General features: G+C 41.6%; 1 protein-coding gene across 1 annotated transcript in view; it reads right to left on the bottom strand.

The window, feature by feature from the left end:
- Window positions 1-3,558, bottom strand: part of TENM3 (teneurin transmembrane protein 3) — a 449,902-nt gene extending 446,344 nt beyond the window's left edge. Inside the window, 1 exon segment of the mRNA XM_077762712.1 lies at window positions 3,327-3,558. Within this exon segment, the coding sequence (XP_077618838.1) occupies window positions 3,327-3,558 (232 nt within the window).
- Window positions 3,559-17,768: the final 14,210 nt, after the last annotated feature.

Genomic DNA, 17,768 nt, shown 5'->3' with positions numbered 1-17,768 from the left:
AAAACCAAGTTGGGTAACAGGCCACCAAATTGGTCAAGAAACATAAAAGCATCATATTTCTAGATTTGAATTCTCCACATAATTGCATTCACAGGGGTCTCCCCTCCCTTCCTGGGGCTACAGCAGCCTTGCCTGTGTCATTTAAAGAGTGAGCGGAATGAGGATTGACAAGTTGTTTTAGGATTCCGCGGACAAGCTACATTAGCATGATTCTTTGGAATCGTTTCAAAGATCTTCGGCTACTAGTAATATTTTTCATCCCTCATTTTTATTATGTGGATGATGTCAGGAGCTGGAGCAGGAAGCACATTTTGTCAATTAAATAATTAATCCCACAGCAGACTCGTCAGTGAGGAAAAACTGACATTTGTCAGGTTCAAAGACAACGGGAGCCTGGAAAATTTATCAGGCCTGCTTGAGAAACACATAATCTGAGAGCAAACGTTCCCTCGTCATTTCTCTCCTACATTCGCTGCTCCTGCTACACACATTCCCTGTATCAAATCACAGGAGAGAGAAAGGATGTGCACAGCTTGCTCTCCCTCAAACCCACCCCACAGCTTCCCAACGAGCCTATCAACTGTACCCCGTACAGCTGGCTCCAGCCTCCTCCTGTCCTCCAGCCGCACCATCACAAGTGGCCCCAAATGACACCAACAAGGCAAAGGGGAATTCTGACCCGCAATTGCTTGCTCTCGGCTTTGGCCACGGCACAGAGGTTGGATGCCAAGCGTTCGGGGCAGACTGGCCCCGGGTTCAAGTCCGGGCTCAGCTGTCGCTAGCCCTGGGGTGTCAGGCCTGTCCACCTGGGAAAGGAGCACCCTACTGGGACCCACCTCACACAGGGACCAGGGGGCGGTCGATGGTGGTGCACATAACCAGGGTAGCGCCACGACTGGAGCACGCTGAGCGATCAGGGCACGTCAGCCATGCACAGCAGTACATTCCAGTTATGTTCTTAATGTGTGATTTACGCACGCGTCAAGTAAGACGCGGCCCGGCGCACCCCCACGCCTGCTTCTCCTTTCTCTCCGGCCCTTGAACCTCTCCTCCCTGCTCCATGCAGCCACTCCTGACAAGGGGCTCCCTCTCTCTTCCCTCTGCCCCTCTCCCGTCTCCCCTTCCTGGCTGGCGAGAAGCTGAGTAATAGTACCGTACGGTCCCCTAAGAACCTCGGTTCAGGGTTTCCGCAGATGGCACCGCTGTGTCATCGACAGCAGCCTGCGCTGCATTAGCGCTGCCTAGGAGGTGAAAACTTCAGCTCGCTATTTTTAACCCGTTTAACCATCCTTCGTGCTGCCAAAACCAAATGCTTGCTTGGGGTGGAGATGAGCCTCCCCCACGCATCACGCCACATGTGCTGATTTCTGTTTTTCTTTTAATGGCATTCCACCATGTATTTTTTTTTTTTCCGATAGGGCACTAAACAGTTGTTTTTGGTACAAAAAGCAAGACTTCACACTGGGTTCAGATTGCATGCATTTCACAGTACCTACTATTTTTTAAATTGGTGGGAAATGTACCCTGATAATCTATGTCAGCTGTGTAGACAATAGGAAAGAAAAAACAAAAACAAAAAAACTCGGGTTTGGGATTATAAGACATGGTGCAGTGAACTTCTAAGTCCCTTGGCTTACAGAGGGTATGTATCTCAAATATATGTTTTATAGCTTCCCTTAAAAGCTGGCTCAGGCGGTTAAGTGTCCAACTTAGGCTCAAGTCATGATCTCACAGTTTGTGAGTTCAAGCCCAGCATCAGGCTCCCTGCTGACAGTGCAGAGGCTGTTTTGGATTCTCCGTCTCCCCCCTCTCTTTCTCTGGCCCTCTCCTGCTCACACTCTCTCAAAAATATGTATATAAACATTAAAAAAACCTGAATCTGAAAAAAAACTGGATTAAAAATATGAAGCTACTATATCCCCTTTCATAAATGATGATACCTGTAATATCTGTAAGATATATTTCAGGGGGGAAAGATTTCTCTTTAGCAAATCGAATGAGTTTGCTTTCTTGGAGGAAAACTAGTTTAGGTGAGTGAATGTCCTCTCAATCCACTTAGGATGGCTCTTTCCACAACATGGAGAAGAAAAGAACCACGGAAAATTTCCAAACTTCTGCATGATTTATTGCATTATTACTTTTTCTTAAGCTTGTTCCTGCTCAATATCAAACTGTTAGTCACACTATTTGTAAGGTGATTGGGAAAGAATGAACATATTCTTTACATTTGAAGTTTAATTTATTTTTCCTCATTTCCTGATTAAATTAGCTAAGGGATGCTAAGTTCTGTGTCAATTGACTATGCGACACAAATGTAAGAGGGTTTTATTTTTATTAGTAGTAATCTTGCCCACATCTCCAAAAAATGTACTAGGAAAAACAAAAGAGAACTCGGGATGCCAAATTTAAAATCAGCTATTGTCTGAAAGCGTGGAGATTGGTGGAGGAGGTTTAAGACTGTGAAGTAAAGTTACAGAGCAGCAAACAGAGCATAAAAATGTTCAACAAATACATTTGAATGGCCAAACCATAATGGATTATATTATGCGAAGCTAGGATGTTTTAAGGTAGAACCTTAATGTTCTAGATTGCCTGCCAGAGAGAAACCTGAGCCCTCCCATAGTAAGTTCTGGTATGAACAGACAGACACGAGCACGTGGCCTACAGGGCTCACGAGATCATTCAGAAATAGGACTGTTACTTTTCAATGATGGATCTGGTTCCCTTATATCAGTTCCAACTGCAGAAACGATGTCAGCGAGCACCTTCCTGAGAGGGTGAGGGAGCCCAAAAGAGCTGGGTTTCAAGTTTATGCACAAATGCTAGCGGTGTATAGAATCACGCACCTCACATATAAAACATGCTCAGTGATTCTCGCCTGGGTGGCTCAGTCGGTTCAGCATCTGACTTCGGCTCAGGTCATGAGCTTGTGGTTCGTGAGTTCGAGCCCTGCGTCAGGCTCTGTGCTGACAACTCAGAGCCTGGAGCCTGGAGCTTTGGATTCTGTGTCTGCCCCTCTCTCTGCCCCTCTCCTGCTCATGCTCTGTCTCTCTCTCTTTCAGAAAAAATAAACATTAAAAAAATTTATATGTGCACAGTGATTCTCTACATGTATCGGTACCCTTATCTGGGGTCAATGTTTCTGTAGGTGGCTTTCTACCTTTAAACTGGAATACTACGTGACCATCTAATTTCTCAAAAACCTGAATCAGAGGCTAGACATCAAATGTGGAAAATAATCATGTCAGCTACAGAGGGGGAAAACGTGACCCCCTACAAGTGGGCACCATTTGCATGTGCCTTGTTTTATAAGAGCAGCAACCTACCTTGTCTGGTGTATTCGTCTGCTTCTCTGTGAACCAAATCCTTTACTCTGTTTCCGTAAAGCAGCCGTGAGGAATCATGGTCAAAAGCTTTCAAGGTTTCACTGGAGCTGTAGGACTTCTGCGTGGGGACCCTACACTCCTCATTGTCTGCTGAGGAATTTGTATAACGCCGTTCCTTTTCTCGTCTGCTCTTGGTCAGCGAACAGTAAGGCCTACGTTCTTTCACATCCATACTTCATTCCTTCTGGGTGCACATCCGTCCTGGTCAGCACAGATTACACTCAGGAATCAATTTTCATCGGCCTCTCTGCAAAGATAAAAGGTTTGTATCACGTCAGCATAACATTCATCTAACTACTAACCACCTCACGGGGTGCCTGGCTGGCTCAGTCCATCAAGCATCCAACTTAGGTTCAGGTCAGGATCTCACGGTTCGTGGGTTCAAGACCCATGTCGGGCTCTGTGCTGACAGCTCAGCGCTTGGATGGAGCCTGGGTCTCCCTCTCTCTCTGCCCCTCCTCTGTTCACACTCTGCCCTCTGCTCATTCTCTCTCTCTCAAAAATAAATAAACGTTAAAAAATTATTAAAATCTGACCACCCTACATCCTTCTCAATGTGGAGAACAGTGGAAAGAAACACTACTGCCTATCTAGAAAACCTGCTTTCAACGGCAACAAAAGGGAAAATTTGTGAAATCACTGTAAAATGTCCCGCAGTCCCAGAAAGTGAGGCAAACTTTCTATTACAGAGTATTATGGACGCTTGTTCAAGTTACTATCACTGATAGTGATTTTCATATTAATAAAAAACATTAAGCTCAAGATCAAATTTCACTATGGAGGCCCGCTAAAAGTTGGCCCCAATGTGTCTGTTAAATTTTCCACCACGGGACCATTTTCTCTCACGGTATTTTCGCCATTCACAGATAAATTCTTTCTTTTTCTAACAAAGTTGTGTATTGTTTTTATTTCTTTGATTTTTTTTTCAAGAGCGGGAGCAAATTGGGAGCTTTGTGGATGCGAACTTTTGTCAGATACCTTGAGCATTTTATTAATTTTTACAAAGACTTTTTCTTCAGCAAGCACAATTTTCACGTTTCAAGGATCTCAACGATGGATAAAACGGATCCTTCGCCCTGACTCGTCTCCTAAAAATGTATTTTCCTCTCCAGAACATGAGTTTAATCCAGGCCATCCTGACTGTAAGGCAATTCAAGTGGCTAATTTGAGGTGGTAGTTTTTTGCAAACGTCACTGGCAACAGTAAGTCAGAAGGAACAAGGCCAGTTGTGTTTCTTTGCTTAACAACTGTCTCTTTCCAGAGTTTGCTGAACTGACAGGGTAAGAGTGAATGGGCCTGAGGAGGGATGGCTGCCCGGGGTTACTGTTCATTTTATTTTTTAATTTATTTTAAAGTATATTTATTTAGGTAAGTAATCTCTACACCCAATGTGGGGCCTGAACTCATGACCCCGAGATCAAGCGTGGCAGGCACCACAGGCTGAGCCAGCCAGGTACCCCTAATCTGCATTTTAAATGGTTTTCCTTTGTCTTTACTCCTTCTCATTTGACCTTTCTCTTACATCTGAAGGTTCTCAATGGCCTTCAGTGTTGGCTCCCACACCACTCCGACTTTCCTAAATTCACTTGTTACCAGAGTGATTCCATAATCAGCTTGAAACAAATGATTTCTGGTGGTCCCAGATCTTCTCTTCGGTACCATATCCTTAGGACTGTGACTTCTATTTAGATATCTTTTTCTATGGAGAATCCCTCTCCCAAGGAATCTCTCCGTCTCTCTTGATCCTTGGCTATCATTACCCACATCACGCCTCTCTTTCATGTGCTTTCAACATGGTGTCTTGGTGCTGACTCTGATTCTCCCACTTGGGCTCCGCTTACATGTAGGCTGTCAACAAGTGTCTTCCGTTTGAGCAACGTTAGGACTCTTCTACCTTTCACTTTCTGATTTCTGCCTTCCATCCAGCTATAAGAATAGTGGTGAAATTCTGAGCTGGCATGATCACAGAGTTCCAGAGCCTATGACTGGAAAATCTGGGGGGTTCCTTCCGGTACCTGTGCTTTTTTGTTTGTTTTGTTTTTAAGTGTTATTTATTTTGAGAGGGAGAAAGACACACAGAAAGAGAGAGAGAGAGAGCGCAAGGGAGGGGCAGAGACAGGGGGAGACAGAGAGAATCCCAAGCAGGCTCCACGCTGTCGTGCTCAAACCTCAAGATCATGGCCTGGACACAGATCAAAAGCCAAATGCTTAACCAACTGAGCCATCCAGGTGCCCCTCCTCCTGCTACCTCTTCAACCAAATTGTATCTTCTCCTCTCCATACTGCCTATGAAGTGTTATGTGGGTTTCCAAACTGCCCTGCTATCGAATCAAGTGGGGCTCTTAAAAGAAGTTGCTAGGGATGCCTGAGTGCCTCATTCGGTTAAGCATCTGACTTCAGCTCAGGTCATGAGCTCGTGGCTCAGGAGTTCAAGCTCTGCCTTGGGCTCTGTGCTGACAGCTCAGAGCCTGGAGCCTGCTTCAGATTCTGTGTCTCCCTCTCTCTCTGCCCCTTCCTCGCTCACACTCTGTCTGTCTCTCTCTCTCTCAAAAAGTAAATAAACATTAAAAAATTAAAAAAAGAAAAAGAAGTTCCTAATATTCACCTTGGCTGTTCAAACATATCTTGACTTCTCTACCTTTTTCTGAGTTTCCATGAATCTGATTAGATAAAAAACACTAATATTTTTCACTGATCCCTTATGATTCATTACCCCATTATTCTCTTCACAAATTCTCCCAATTGCTCTTAATAGAAATTGGATTTCTCTTATTGCAGCTCTTCTTTGGTTTAAGACAATAAATAATTTCAAGATATGATAACAGGGCATAGTTTTGTAAACCCGGGTAAAACAACATGCCAATTCACTCTCTTTAGTCCAGGGAAAACAAATATTTACTTTAGGTAAATATTTATTGAGTTAGTATTATGTATTTAAGCTCTCTTTCATGTGCTGAGGACACATCATTAAATAAAATGAAGTCACTGCCCTCATGGACCATACCTTTCCTGAGGAGAACTAGGTAGACTCATTCTAATAGAACGAATATAGATGTCTGAGTTCAAGGAAAATCTTGGTTCTAAAGTGGTCAGACGTCCTTGTAGGAAAAGCCATATCAACTGTCAGAACCAAATGATCACCAAAAAGCTAATTGACCAGATACAGATCATAACTCAAACATTTTTACTTACAGAACTTTGGGATTTGACATTATTAGGAAAGTTCCAATTCCTGCTGTGAGTCGACATTGATTTTAAAATAAGTGGTGCTAAGGGCCCCTGGGTGGCTCTCTCAGCTGAGTGTCCAACTCTTGATTTAGGCTCAGATCATGATCCCAGGGTCATGGGATCGAGCCCTGTGTTAGGCTCTAAGCTGAGCGTGGAACCTGAGTGAGATTCTCTCTCTCTCTCCCCCTCTGCCCCCTCCCCTACTCTCTCTCTCTCTAAAATAAAAAATAAAAATAAACGAACTATTGCTATATATACACGTATGTTTGCATTTTTATACTTTAAAAATGGACTGATTGAAGAAAGGGGAAATTTTATCTTTTTTTCCGCCGCTGCCATTTTGCTTCGGTTAGTTCGACCAGGCAATGGCAAACTCTAGAACACCAGCCAAATCTGACCTATCATCTGTTTTTGTAAATACAGTTTGATGGGAACGCAGCACATGTATTTGCTTATGTCTCGTCCTAGGCTGTGGTCCTGCTACAAAGACAGAGCTGAATGGTTGTGACAGTGACTGCAGCGAACTGAATTGTGTCTCCCAAACAGACATATTGAAGTCTTAACACCTAGAAACCGTGACCGTGACTTTATCTGAAAATATGGTCTTTGGAGCTGCGATCGAGTTAAGATGAGGTTATACTGGATTAGGATGCGGCCTAAATCTAGTGACTGGCATCTTCCTAAGAGACGGGAGAGGGAGATTTGGATACAGGGACATACAGACAAACCGGAGACAAGTCCACGGGAGGACAAAGCAGAGGCTATGTGACATAGCTACAAGCTGAGGGCTGCCAGCGAATGGCAGGAGCTGGGTAAAACACGTGGAGCGGATTCTTCCAGAGAACTTCAGAGAAAGCACAGCACAGCCAATACCTTCCATTTCAGACTTCCTGCTTCCAGAGCCTCTTGCTCTAAGCCACTGAGTCCGTGGTAGTTTGTTACCAATGCAGAGACCCGATGGCCTGCAAAGTTTAAAGTATCTACAGTCTAGCCCTTTGTATGCAAAACGATCAAGGTCTGAGTGACATCATTCAGATTTCCATTCTGTCCTTCATTGTCCCTTTGGAACTCTGAATTTAAAATGTATTCTCTTAGGACAAATATCATATGTTTGCACATGTAGGAGGATTAGGAGGAACTTAACAGAGAAACAAGGGGGAGAAGGAGGGGGGAAATGGTGGGGGAAAGGGGGAGAGGCAAACCATGAGAGACTCTTGAATGCTGACAAAAACTGAGGACTGATGGATGTGGGGGGGGGGATGGGCATGGAGGAGGGCACTTGTGGGGATGAGCACTGGGTGTTATGTGGAAACTGATTTGACAACAAACTATTTGTAAAAAGTAAATAAATAAATAAAATAAAATATATTCTCTTGATTATATAGCCCAGGGTACAACTTACAATCTTGCAAATTAGATGTTCAGTAAGTTCTTTAACATTGTAATGCAAACACATACCATCAAAAGTAAAGATGCGTCCTTATGGTAACGTTACCAATGTTTATAAATCAATTACATGTTAACAGATGCCTAATAAAAAGACAATTTTAGGTATTCTTGGGTTTTACAGAACATCTCTAGCACCAAATATCCAACTTTTCTTTATTTGTGAAGCAATTCTGAAGGGCCGTGATAAACCAAGAGACAGTATTCAAATATACTATCAAAGACAAAGACGTTTTGATCTTAGAGATTCCAAACAGCAAAGTCTTTTGCATTTGTCTTTCCATTTTTGTGCACAGTTCAAACTCTTCAAGACTCAATCTACACTGTAATGTTTACAAGCACTGATACGCTTCTGATGGAAGTCAATGAGTTCAACATGACTTCAAAAGGCAGTTTTCTGCATTATCTTCTGCACTCACAGCTCAAGATTTGAAGGTTAAAAAATGCAGCTGTTTAAGCAGTGCTAAACTGTTGAGGCACTTTGATGGTGACTGCACAGTCCTACCCAGGGAGAGGGTCACTGCACATATATTCAGCATAAAGCGTTTGACAAACAGGAACCTGGCTGGAAAGGTGGGCAAGGCCTTTGAACAATAAGGAAAATGACTAGAAATAAAGTTGTCCAAAAAGCTCTGACTGAACTTGCTACATCAAGTATAAAACATCACCCAATGGATTTGGTGAATTTCTACTAGCTCCTTGAAAAACAACTCCGTTACCATCCACAGCACTTCTCCGGAAAACACAGCTGGTCTTAAAGAAATTTCTATCATTTGGTTATTAGTTTTTCTCAACTGATTGTTTTCTCAATTTTTTTTCTGCAAATATTTGATTGACTAAATGAACGGGCGGGACACCAGATGTGGGGTGATCATATCATCTGTTTCAGATATATTAGTCAAACCTGCTTGAAACTTGGCCAGAGAACTTAACAACATTCGTACATCATTTCATCACATGTTCCTAATTCCAAAGAAACGTTTTTTAATTGTACTTTTAGGAAGTAATCCGATTTTAATTGGACTTAGTATATCTTTCAAACCCTTCAGCCAATGATTACAATTTATCAGGCTTACAACAAATACCCCTAAAATCGTATGTACTTCTAAAATTCCAGGAGCTTACGTGTCTATTGAGTAACTGAAATAAAAACAGATATGCAGACCCAAAGGTTTAGGTAAACTGTTGGTCAAACTCCACCCACGCTCCCACTGTTATTTATTTTCTGTAAGAATTACAAATTCCTGAATGTTACTCTGAATATCTCCTGCACAGAATGTCCTCCTATCTTTCTAAGAGTTTGAAAAAGCTCACCCACAAGAATAAGCAGGCATCAGAAAAATACTAATTTACTCAAATGTATTTTTTTATTAAAGATCGAAATTAAGCTATTTGTACATAACACTAAGAAAATTTTACCTTGTATTATTTACAATTCACATTTTCCCTAATAAGTTAGAATTTATTATTTACTACCAGTTATGATAATTAAAAAGTAAATACAACTTCGCACACGGTAAGAACTTTTAAGTGTTTCATTTATTGAAGGCTAGATTAACGCCAATTGAACACAAGAGGAAATCAATTGCTATTGTTCATTTTAGAGGAAATCTTGTTTCCTGAGGCAAATTTACAAATCAAAGAATCAAAATAATTACACACAAAAATAAAATCATATTAAGCTGGGTTTTTTTTGTAATGCTGAATTCAAGCACAACGAAAACTTGAGCTTGCCGTTTTAAATAGAAAAATGTGAGTGAATTCAGACGTCGTGTCTGAGGCACAAAGTTAAAACACAAACAGAACTGAGACGAAATATGGGGAGAAACAAAAGTGATGCTTGTTGAGGAGATACAGATACAGAAAAAAGTATGGTGAATAATTAGTGGTTGAGAAGACTAAACCAAGGCAGGTTTCTTTCTTTAAACATGACATTTGATAACAATAATGAAGAAGTCAGCTTCTGCTTTTGGCCAAGATGGAGTAAACAGGAACTGGATTTATCCTCCTGCCTAAAGTAACAACCACCGTAAAATTGACACAATACATGAAGCAGAGTTTTCAAGCCATTGACACACAGCGATGAAGGTCAGTGAACCCCGAGAAATGGGAAAGAAACACGAGGAGCCCTGGATTACCCTGGCTCACTGCCTCGGGGGTTTCTAGGCGAGCACAGAAGGGTCCCCGCAAGAGCCCGGCAGACTTCCTAACCTAAAAAGGCAGAGCCAGGACCCTGTTAGAACAGGTGTAAGAATCTACAGGGCAAAGTGTTGAAAGAAAGAGCTGCATGAACAAAGAACTCTGGAGGGCTGCGATGGATCCTTCTTGAGAATTCTGCAGAGCACTGATGGGCAAAGTTACGGGAGACAACTGCAGGCCAGAGAAAGAGCAGTTTGGAAGGAACAGAACAGAGTTTCATGACCTCAACATCTTGAACATTTTATATGGAAAGGTCCCTTTTTGTTGAGAGCTTTCCAATAGTAGGAGAATTAGCAGTACTCAGCCTTTATCCACCAGATCCCAGTAGTATTCACAGTCATGACTATAAAAAATATCTTTAGACATTACCAAATGTCCCGTGGGTGCAAAACTGCCCTTCTAAAGGATCGCCAAGTTACAGGAAACTGTAGCCAGAGCTCACACAAGGACAAGAGCAGCTAGCATGTATTCCCACTAACCAGACTGCAAAACCCTCCTAATGTATTAGGCTACTACGTACTTATAAAGGTCTGGCCTGAGTTGTGGGGAATAATTTAGCACTAAACTAAACATGGTACTGGTCTCATTTGAAAAGTCTTCAAAGCAAGACCAGGAAGATCAAACTGTTTTCGAGTAACCTAACTACTCCGTAACAAATCTGAAGAATGTTATAGGAGTGCAAAAGTGTCTAACACTCAACAAGGTGAAATTCACAATGTCTGGCATACAAGTAAAGATCTCTGGCATGCCGAGAAGCAGGAAAATCATGAGGGGGGGAAATCAATCATCTGAAACTGACTCAGAACTAACAGAGGTGTTGGGGCGCCTGGGTGGCTCAGTCGGTTAAGCATCCGACTCTGCCTCAGGTCATGAGCTCACAGTTTGTGGGTTCGAGCCCTGTGTCGGGCTCTGTGCTGACAGCTCAGATTCTGTGTCTCCTTCACATTACATACAGAGTTCCTTGTTGGAAGGAATGTAAGCAAGAAAACAGTAGAGTAAGATCTTTAAAATGCTAAGAGGAAAAAAAAAAGCTGTCATCCTAGAAGTCCATACCCAGTAAAAACATCTCCCCCCCAAAAAAAGGCAAAATAACTACTTTTTCTGACATGTTAAAGTTGACTACCAATAGACTCTCATTATAGAAATGTAAAGGAAGCTGTCTAGGTGGAAGGAAAAGAACATCAGATAAAAATATGGATCTCCACAAAAGAACTGATAGCACTTGGAAGTGGCAGCTACCTGGTTAAAAGTATAATATCTTTCTTATTTAAATCTCTTTAAGATAGATGACTGGTTGCATAAAAATTGTTACAGTATATTGAGAATTAATTGTATAACATGTGCAAATAAAGTATACTGCAAAAGCAGCATAATGGAACAGAGGGGAGAAACAGTATACTATTGTAAGGTTTCCATACTATATGTGAACTGTCATCACCTCAGGATACACTGTATTATATCAAAGACGTACACTTTCAACCCTAAAGCAACCACTAAAATAACAAAACTCAGAGTTGTAGTTAATAAGCCAACAAAATAAATAAAAGTAAAAGGCAAAAGATTTATATGATCTGAAGAGACAACAGAGTATCCCAAAAGAGATAACAGAATCATAAAAACTGGAAGCATAAAAACTATTTGAGTCATCCAATGACAGTAGGAGAAGAGGATCAAAGATTATATGGGGAAAAACAAATACAAAGAGTAAGCTGGTAGACTTAAATCTAACAAGGCCAATAATCACATTAAATGTAAATGGTCTAAATATCCTACACAATGCTGAGATTTTCAGATTGGTTTAGAAAAAAAGTATATGCTGCTGCCAAGTAACACACTTAAACATAAAGATACAAATAGGTAAACAGTAGGTGGAAAAAGAGAAACTTAAGCATATCAATAATCACATTAAATATAAAAATGAATGATCTACAGACACCAATCAAAAGGCAGAGATCGTCAGCTGATATGAAAAAGCAAGGCAAGATCAGCTGGAGGAACATTCACCAGCAATTCAAAAGAATGGGGTGATTTTCATGCCTTGGCATAAAATGGTGCACAAGGAATAGTATTTCTTAATTTTTTTATTCACTCATCATACATGTGAGGCATGGTGAGAGGCATCAAAAATGTAGAGATGAAGAAGACACAGTCTCTGTCCTCTCTCTCAGTCTGAACAAGGAGAGGATGGTTAAATAATCACAAAAATATGATTACAAGTGTAACAACAACTGCAAAAAATTGCAAGTTTTGTAAAGAGAGAGAATAGAAAGTGGAGTCTAACTGAAACTGAGGGCCAAAAGAAGAGCTCTCCTAAATGACATTTAGGTTGAAACTCACAGGATGAATAGAATTTAGCCTGGGCACAAGCATGTGTGGCACAGGAAAGGACTTGAGAATATACCAAGCAGGCTGAGAGGATAACCTGCTCAAACAAATGCCTGCAGGCACAGAACAGCTGGATGGACAAGCATCCACTGGGCTGGGGCACACTGAGTGAGGAGCCGTGAGTCCAGAGGAAACCTGCCGGCCAGGCGCTGAGCTTCATTACATAAGCTAATGGGTCTCACCCAGAGGGCACCAGACATGGTGACCCCTGGCGAGTGAAATGGGGCTCTGATGTGATCAATCAGATTTACAGTTTGGTGTGATGCCTCCAGCTGAAGTGTGAAGAACATGGAAGAGGGAGGTCTGCAGTGGAAGTAGATTTTTACGGAAGTCCAGGCCAGAGAATCCTAGCTTGGACTAGGGAACCTGAAAAGGCAGTGAAGCGTTAGAGAGGTGGATGGCTATGAGAGATGGACGTGGCATCGGCAAGGCGTTGGGAGGGCTGAAACAAGAGTGAGGAAGAGGGGCTGAGAATGACAGGCAGGTGGACGCCTTGAGCAGATGGTGGAGACGGACATCTCTGAGACACATGGGGAAGGCCATACCTATACATTAACTAATGCACACGACCAATTCATGCTTTCCTTTCATTTAAAACATGTGTGAAACAGTAATATTTGCTCTTTGTGGAAACTAGAAAATACAGGTGAGTGCCCAACCCCTCCAAAAAAAATATTAAAATCACTACCCTCTTGATCTTTTCTGTATCCACAGTTTCATATTTTTTTCCTATGTGTGTGTGTACATGTAAGTGTATGAATATATGTATGTGTCATATGTATTTTAATACAGATGAGCTCATAATCCATTTCTACTTAACACTCTGAACATTTTCATGTGAGTAAAGCTATAGTTATATTTAATTTAACAGTAATAAATAGGAAGGTTGCTGTTTTAAATGTTTTTTAAATTTTAAAAATTTTATTTACTTTTGGGGCGCCTGGGTGGCTTAGTTGGTTAAGCGTCCACTTTCGCTTAGGTCATGATCTCGCGGTTCATGGATTTGAGCCCCGCGTTGGGCTCTGGGCTGACTGCCAGCTCAGAGCCTGGAGCCTGTTTCAGATTCTGTGTCTCCCTCTCTCTCTGACCCTCCCCTGCTCACGCTGTCTCTCTCTCTTCTAGAAATAAATAAAAAACATTTAAAAAAAATTTTATTTACTTTTGAGAGAGAGAGAGAGAGAGAGAGAGAGTGAGAAGGAGAGGGTCAGAGAAAGAGGGAGACACAGAAACTAAAGCAACTCCAGGCTCTGAGCTGTTGGCACAGAACCTGACACGGGGCTCGAACTCATGAACCGCAAGGTCATGACCTGAGCTGAAGTTGGATGCTTAACTGACTGAGCCATCCAGGTGCTCCTAAATCTTTTTTTGTTCTTTTATTTTATTTTTGATAGAGAGAGAGAGAGAGAGAGAATGGGAAGGGCAGAAAGAGAGGGAGACACAGGATCTGAAGCAGGCTCCAGGCTCTAAACTGTCAGCAGAGTACAAGGTACAGCTCAAACTCACATACCGCGAGATCATGACCTAACCCAAAGTTGGACACTTAATCGACTGAGCCACTCAAGGTGCCCTGGAAGGCAGCCGTTTTAAAAGTCAAAATTATTCTCCATGCTTAATCACAGATAGCAAATATGTGAACTTAGATAATGAAGGAAATAGGAATACTATACTAAAATAGCTACTAAGTGTGAATACTGGGAAATTTCTAATTGGAAAATATATAGAACACTGCCTTAGGCTATGAGAAAAGTGGCTTAAACCTCATCAAATCATTAAAAATTCTTTTAAAATTATTTATATAGAGAAGGAAACAGAAACTGGAAATGATCAAAAAAGGAAAAATACGGATAACGAGGGCTAATTTACTCAGTATGGTAAAGTAAGAGTATTATTCTATGATTTAAAAACAAGTAGAGCAATTCACTTGTACAGTTGGAAATTAAAAGTGATTCTGTGTTTCCTGATAACAATTACGGACAATTGTAATATGCTGGGAAAATATAGTAATACAGTCATGCGGTCTATGGTTACATCCACCCCAGTAACAGCAGGGAGAAGGCTCTAATCGCCATATTGGATCAGACACGGAAAGGCGCTAAGATCCAAATACTGCACTGAACACAGTTTTCTTCCCTTGCAGACCTTTAGAGTAAAGTGTAAATAATATCTCTCCATTCACCTGTCTGTCTGGATCTCCATCATAAATATTTAAGTATTTTTATGACGTCTTAAACCAGAACCCTGAATATAGAGTCCACAACTTTATCCCTCTGTTCTTCGGCACGAGCCAGGCCTTCGGAAACTTTGCCGGCAATCTTATCTGGTTCAAAGGAAAAATCAAGGGAACAGTTAGGTGTCATGCAGATGATACTGTGTTATCCAAATGGCCTCAAATAGACACTAGGCTTTAAAAAAAAAAAATAGGTAACTTTGCTATCACTTCATGTATTGTTCTGATTGAACTGGGTCACAGACTAGATTGTCATTCCATCTTGAAATGAACACGCTCACCTCAGTGGACATGCCAGTCACAGTCAGATACGCAATAACAGCAACAACCTCCATTTACTGAACACTGTGTTATGTGAGGCGTTTTACACACTGTATTTCTACTTCTAATAACAGCCCATCAAGGGTGTGTGATTTACCAGTTTTACTGATGAGGCAATATGAGAAATTAATAAAAAATTCCACGTCAGACAACCAGTGAGTGCTGAGGGTGGGACTCGTATTCGCATAGCTGGCTCTTCCACTGGCTTCTTTGAAAGGCTGCCAAACTGTGGGACCTGTGTAGCATCAACTCCAAATCCAAACCCTTAGTGATAATGAGAAAACCATAAGCAAGACTTATAGATGGCTTCAAAACCATGATAGCTTGCTGTATCATAAACGTGACTCAAAAATGGGTGTTACTGACTTGGTGACAGTTGTGAATGCTACATAAAACTGGACAAGCTTCTTAAATGAAGGCCTCATATTATTTCCCTAAGTGCTGAGGATATTCCTCTCTTGAAGAGTGGACATAAAAGCTCCTTGATGAATTATTAATTTCACTCTTGATTATTTACTGAGTGCTTAAAATATGCCAGGTGCTTTACATGTATGACCTCACTTAATCCGCACAGCAACATTAGTAGGTAAGAATTATAAACCCCCTTTTCACATGAGAGAACCAAGACCCAGAGAGATTAACTGATTTGTCCAAGGTCACAGAGTCTGGAAGTGGCTGAGCGGAATCTGAACGTCTTTCGGTGTAATTCCAGACCTGGGCTCTTAAGCACTAGACTATACTCCCAAACTTTAGAACACAAAGGGACTGTAAGCTATCATGAAAACAAGTTTTGAAATAGGTGTAATAAAAAGATGGGGGAGGGACAGAAAGAGAGAGAGAGAGAAATGACAGCAAAGAGTTTGACAACCTGTGTCAGGATGTCAACAGATCCGGGATTAAGAAAGTCAATGAAGGCTACCATGTTGAAAAGACCATGATAATTACATTTGCAGAGATCACAGTACTGGGGAAGCCAAAGTAAAAGCCATGTGAACTTCACCTGAGCAGAGAAAGGTGAAACATTCAAGATCAACTTAAGAAAGAGAAAATATCCTAGGAACATTTTCTAGCTTGTCTTCAAGGAAAGACAGTTACAGAAGAAATAGATGGTATCTTCCTGTGATGCTGTTTTCATAGGAGAACACAGTCGCCTTGGCTCGTCTCCCAGCCCATGTGGTTTAGTTCCCAGAGGGGGAGCCTCTCCTAAGTTACAGCCAGTGTGGTTACATGAATTTTTTTGTATGCCTTGTGTTTCTCAGAATGAGTGCTTGCCTCCAGCGATGGTTTTCAGAGGCTGAGTTAGAGCAGACCCCAGTCTTAGGGTGAGGGGAACTGCCTTCCAGGGATCCCAAGGATTGGTCAGGGAATGAACATGTGGCCCGACTCGGGCCAATAAGGTTAGTTCCAGGGCCTGTAATAAAACTCTCTAGAACACGCCTACTCAAAACCAGCAAATGTGGAGTTGCTTGTGTGGGGATGTAAACGTGGGTCTCGTTTACATTTTTGTCACCATGGGAGAAAGCCTGCCTTCCAACCTAAGACAATAGACCTCAGAGAGAGAGGAATAGGATTTTGGACCAAGAAATTCTTACATTGGGTGTTCCAACTAAAAAGAAACTTATACGGCCACAATGAGGCAGAAATACAGGTTGGATTTTTGATCTGACAGATCTATGTTAAAGTCTAGCTCCATGATCTACAGTACACGTGTCTTATGACCTTGGACAAGTTACTCAACCTCTCTGAGATTTGGTTTCCTGTATTTTATTCTCTAAACTGCAATATGATACTATCTTTCTTACAGAAGTATTATGAGGATTACATGAGATAAAGTCTTAAAAGCACTTAGCACTGTGATGGGCATATAATATCATGTCTGCTTGATAAGGGCCGGTTATCATAATTAAATTCAAAAACATGTCCAGTGTCCAAGAATAGTGTCCACGATCATTAGGCTTCTCTGAGGAACTGGGATGGACAAAATGTATAAAAGTTCAGCTCTATAAAGTAGAGAGCGAGGGGTGATACTGCAGCTGGGGTGAAAATGGTATTTTGCTAAATGTTTGAACAGAATTCAGGTTTTAAATATTTGTGAGCTTCTTCAAAAACACTAGGCCATCAAATGAGGAAAAAAAAAAAGTTCCCATACTGATAATTTTCAAGTGACTTCATCTATAACGTTATCCAAATAGTTCTGTCTCGGTAGCAGAAAGCAGGCGGCCAACCCTAGAAAAACTTTCAAGGGGAGCCATGAAACTGATTAAGAGTCTCCAGATTGAAAGAACTATGTGAGGTTTATTTTAGTAACAACTAGGTGGAGACCTGATAAGTACCCACAAGTACTCGGAGAATAAAGGATAACTACAGTTATTCACGCCTCTGTAACCCACAGGCAGAATGACTGTAATAAACATATTCTCTGTCTCCTGCCCAGCAGATAGTTTTCATCTTAATCTGAAAAGCACCAAGCCAGCCAAATGGCACCTTCTTCGCAGACCCCTGGGGTACAGGAAATTCTGGTTCAGTGCTGGAGGTGAGGGTCTCACTCGACTGACTTGCCATCTCCCTGTGGAGGG

Source organism: Crocuta crocuta, unplaced genomic scaffold, assembly GCF_008692635.1.
Source record: "Crocuta crocuta isolate KB4526 unplaced genomic scaffold, BGI_CrCroc_1.0 scaffold90, whole genome shotgun sequence".
In the NCBI taxonomy this organism is placed as follows: Eukaryota; Metazoa; Chordata; class Mammalia; order Carnivora; family Hyaenidae; genus Crocuta; species Crocuta crocuta.
The sequence above is the reverse complement of the archived record's forward strand: the minus strand, read 5'-3'. Positions and strand labels throughout refer to the sequence as shown.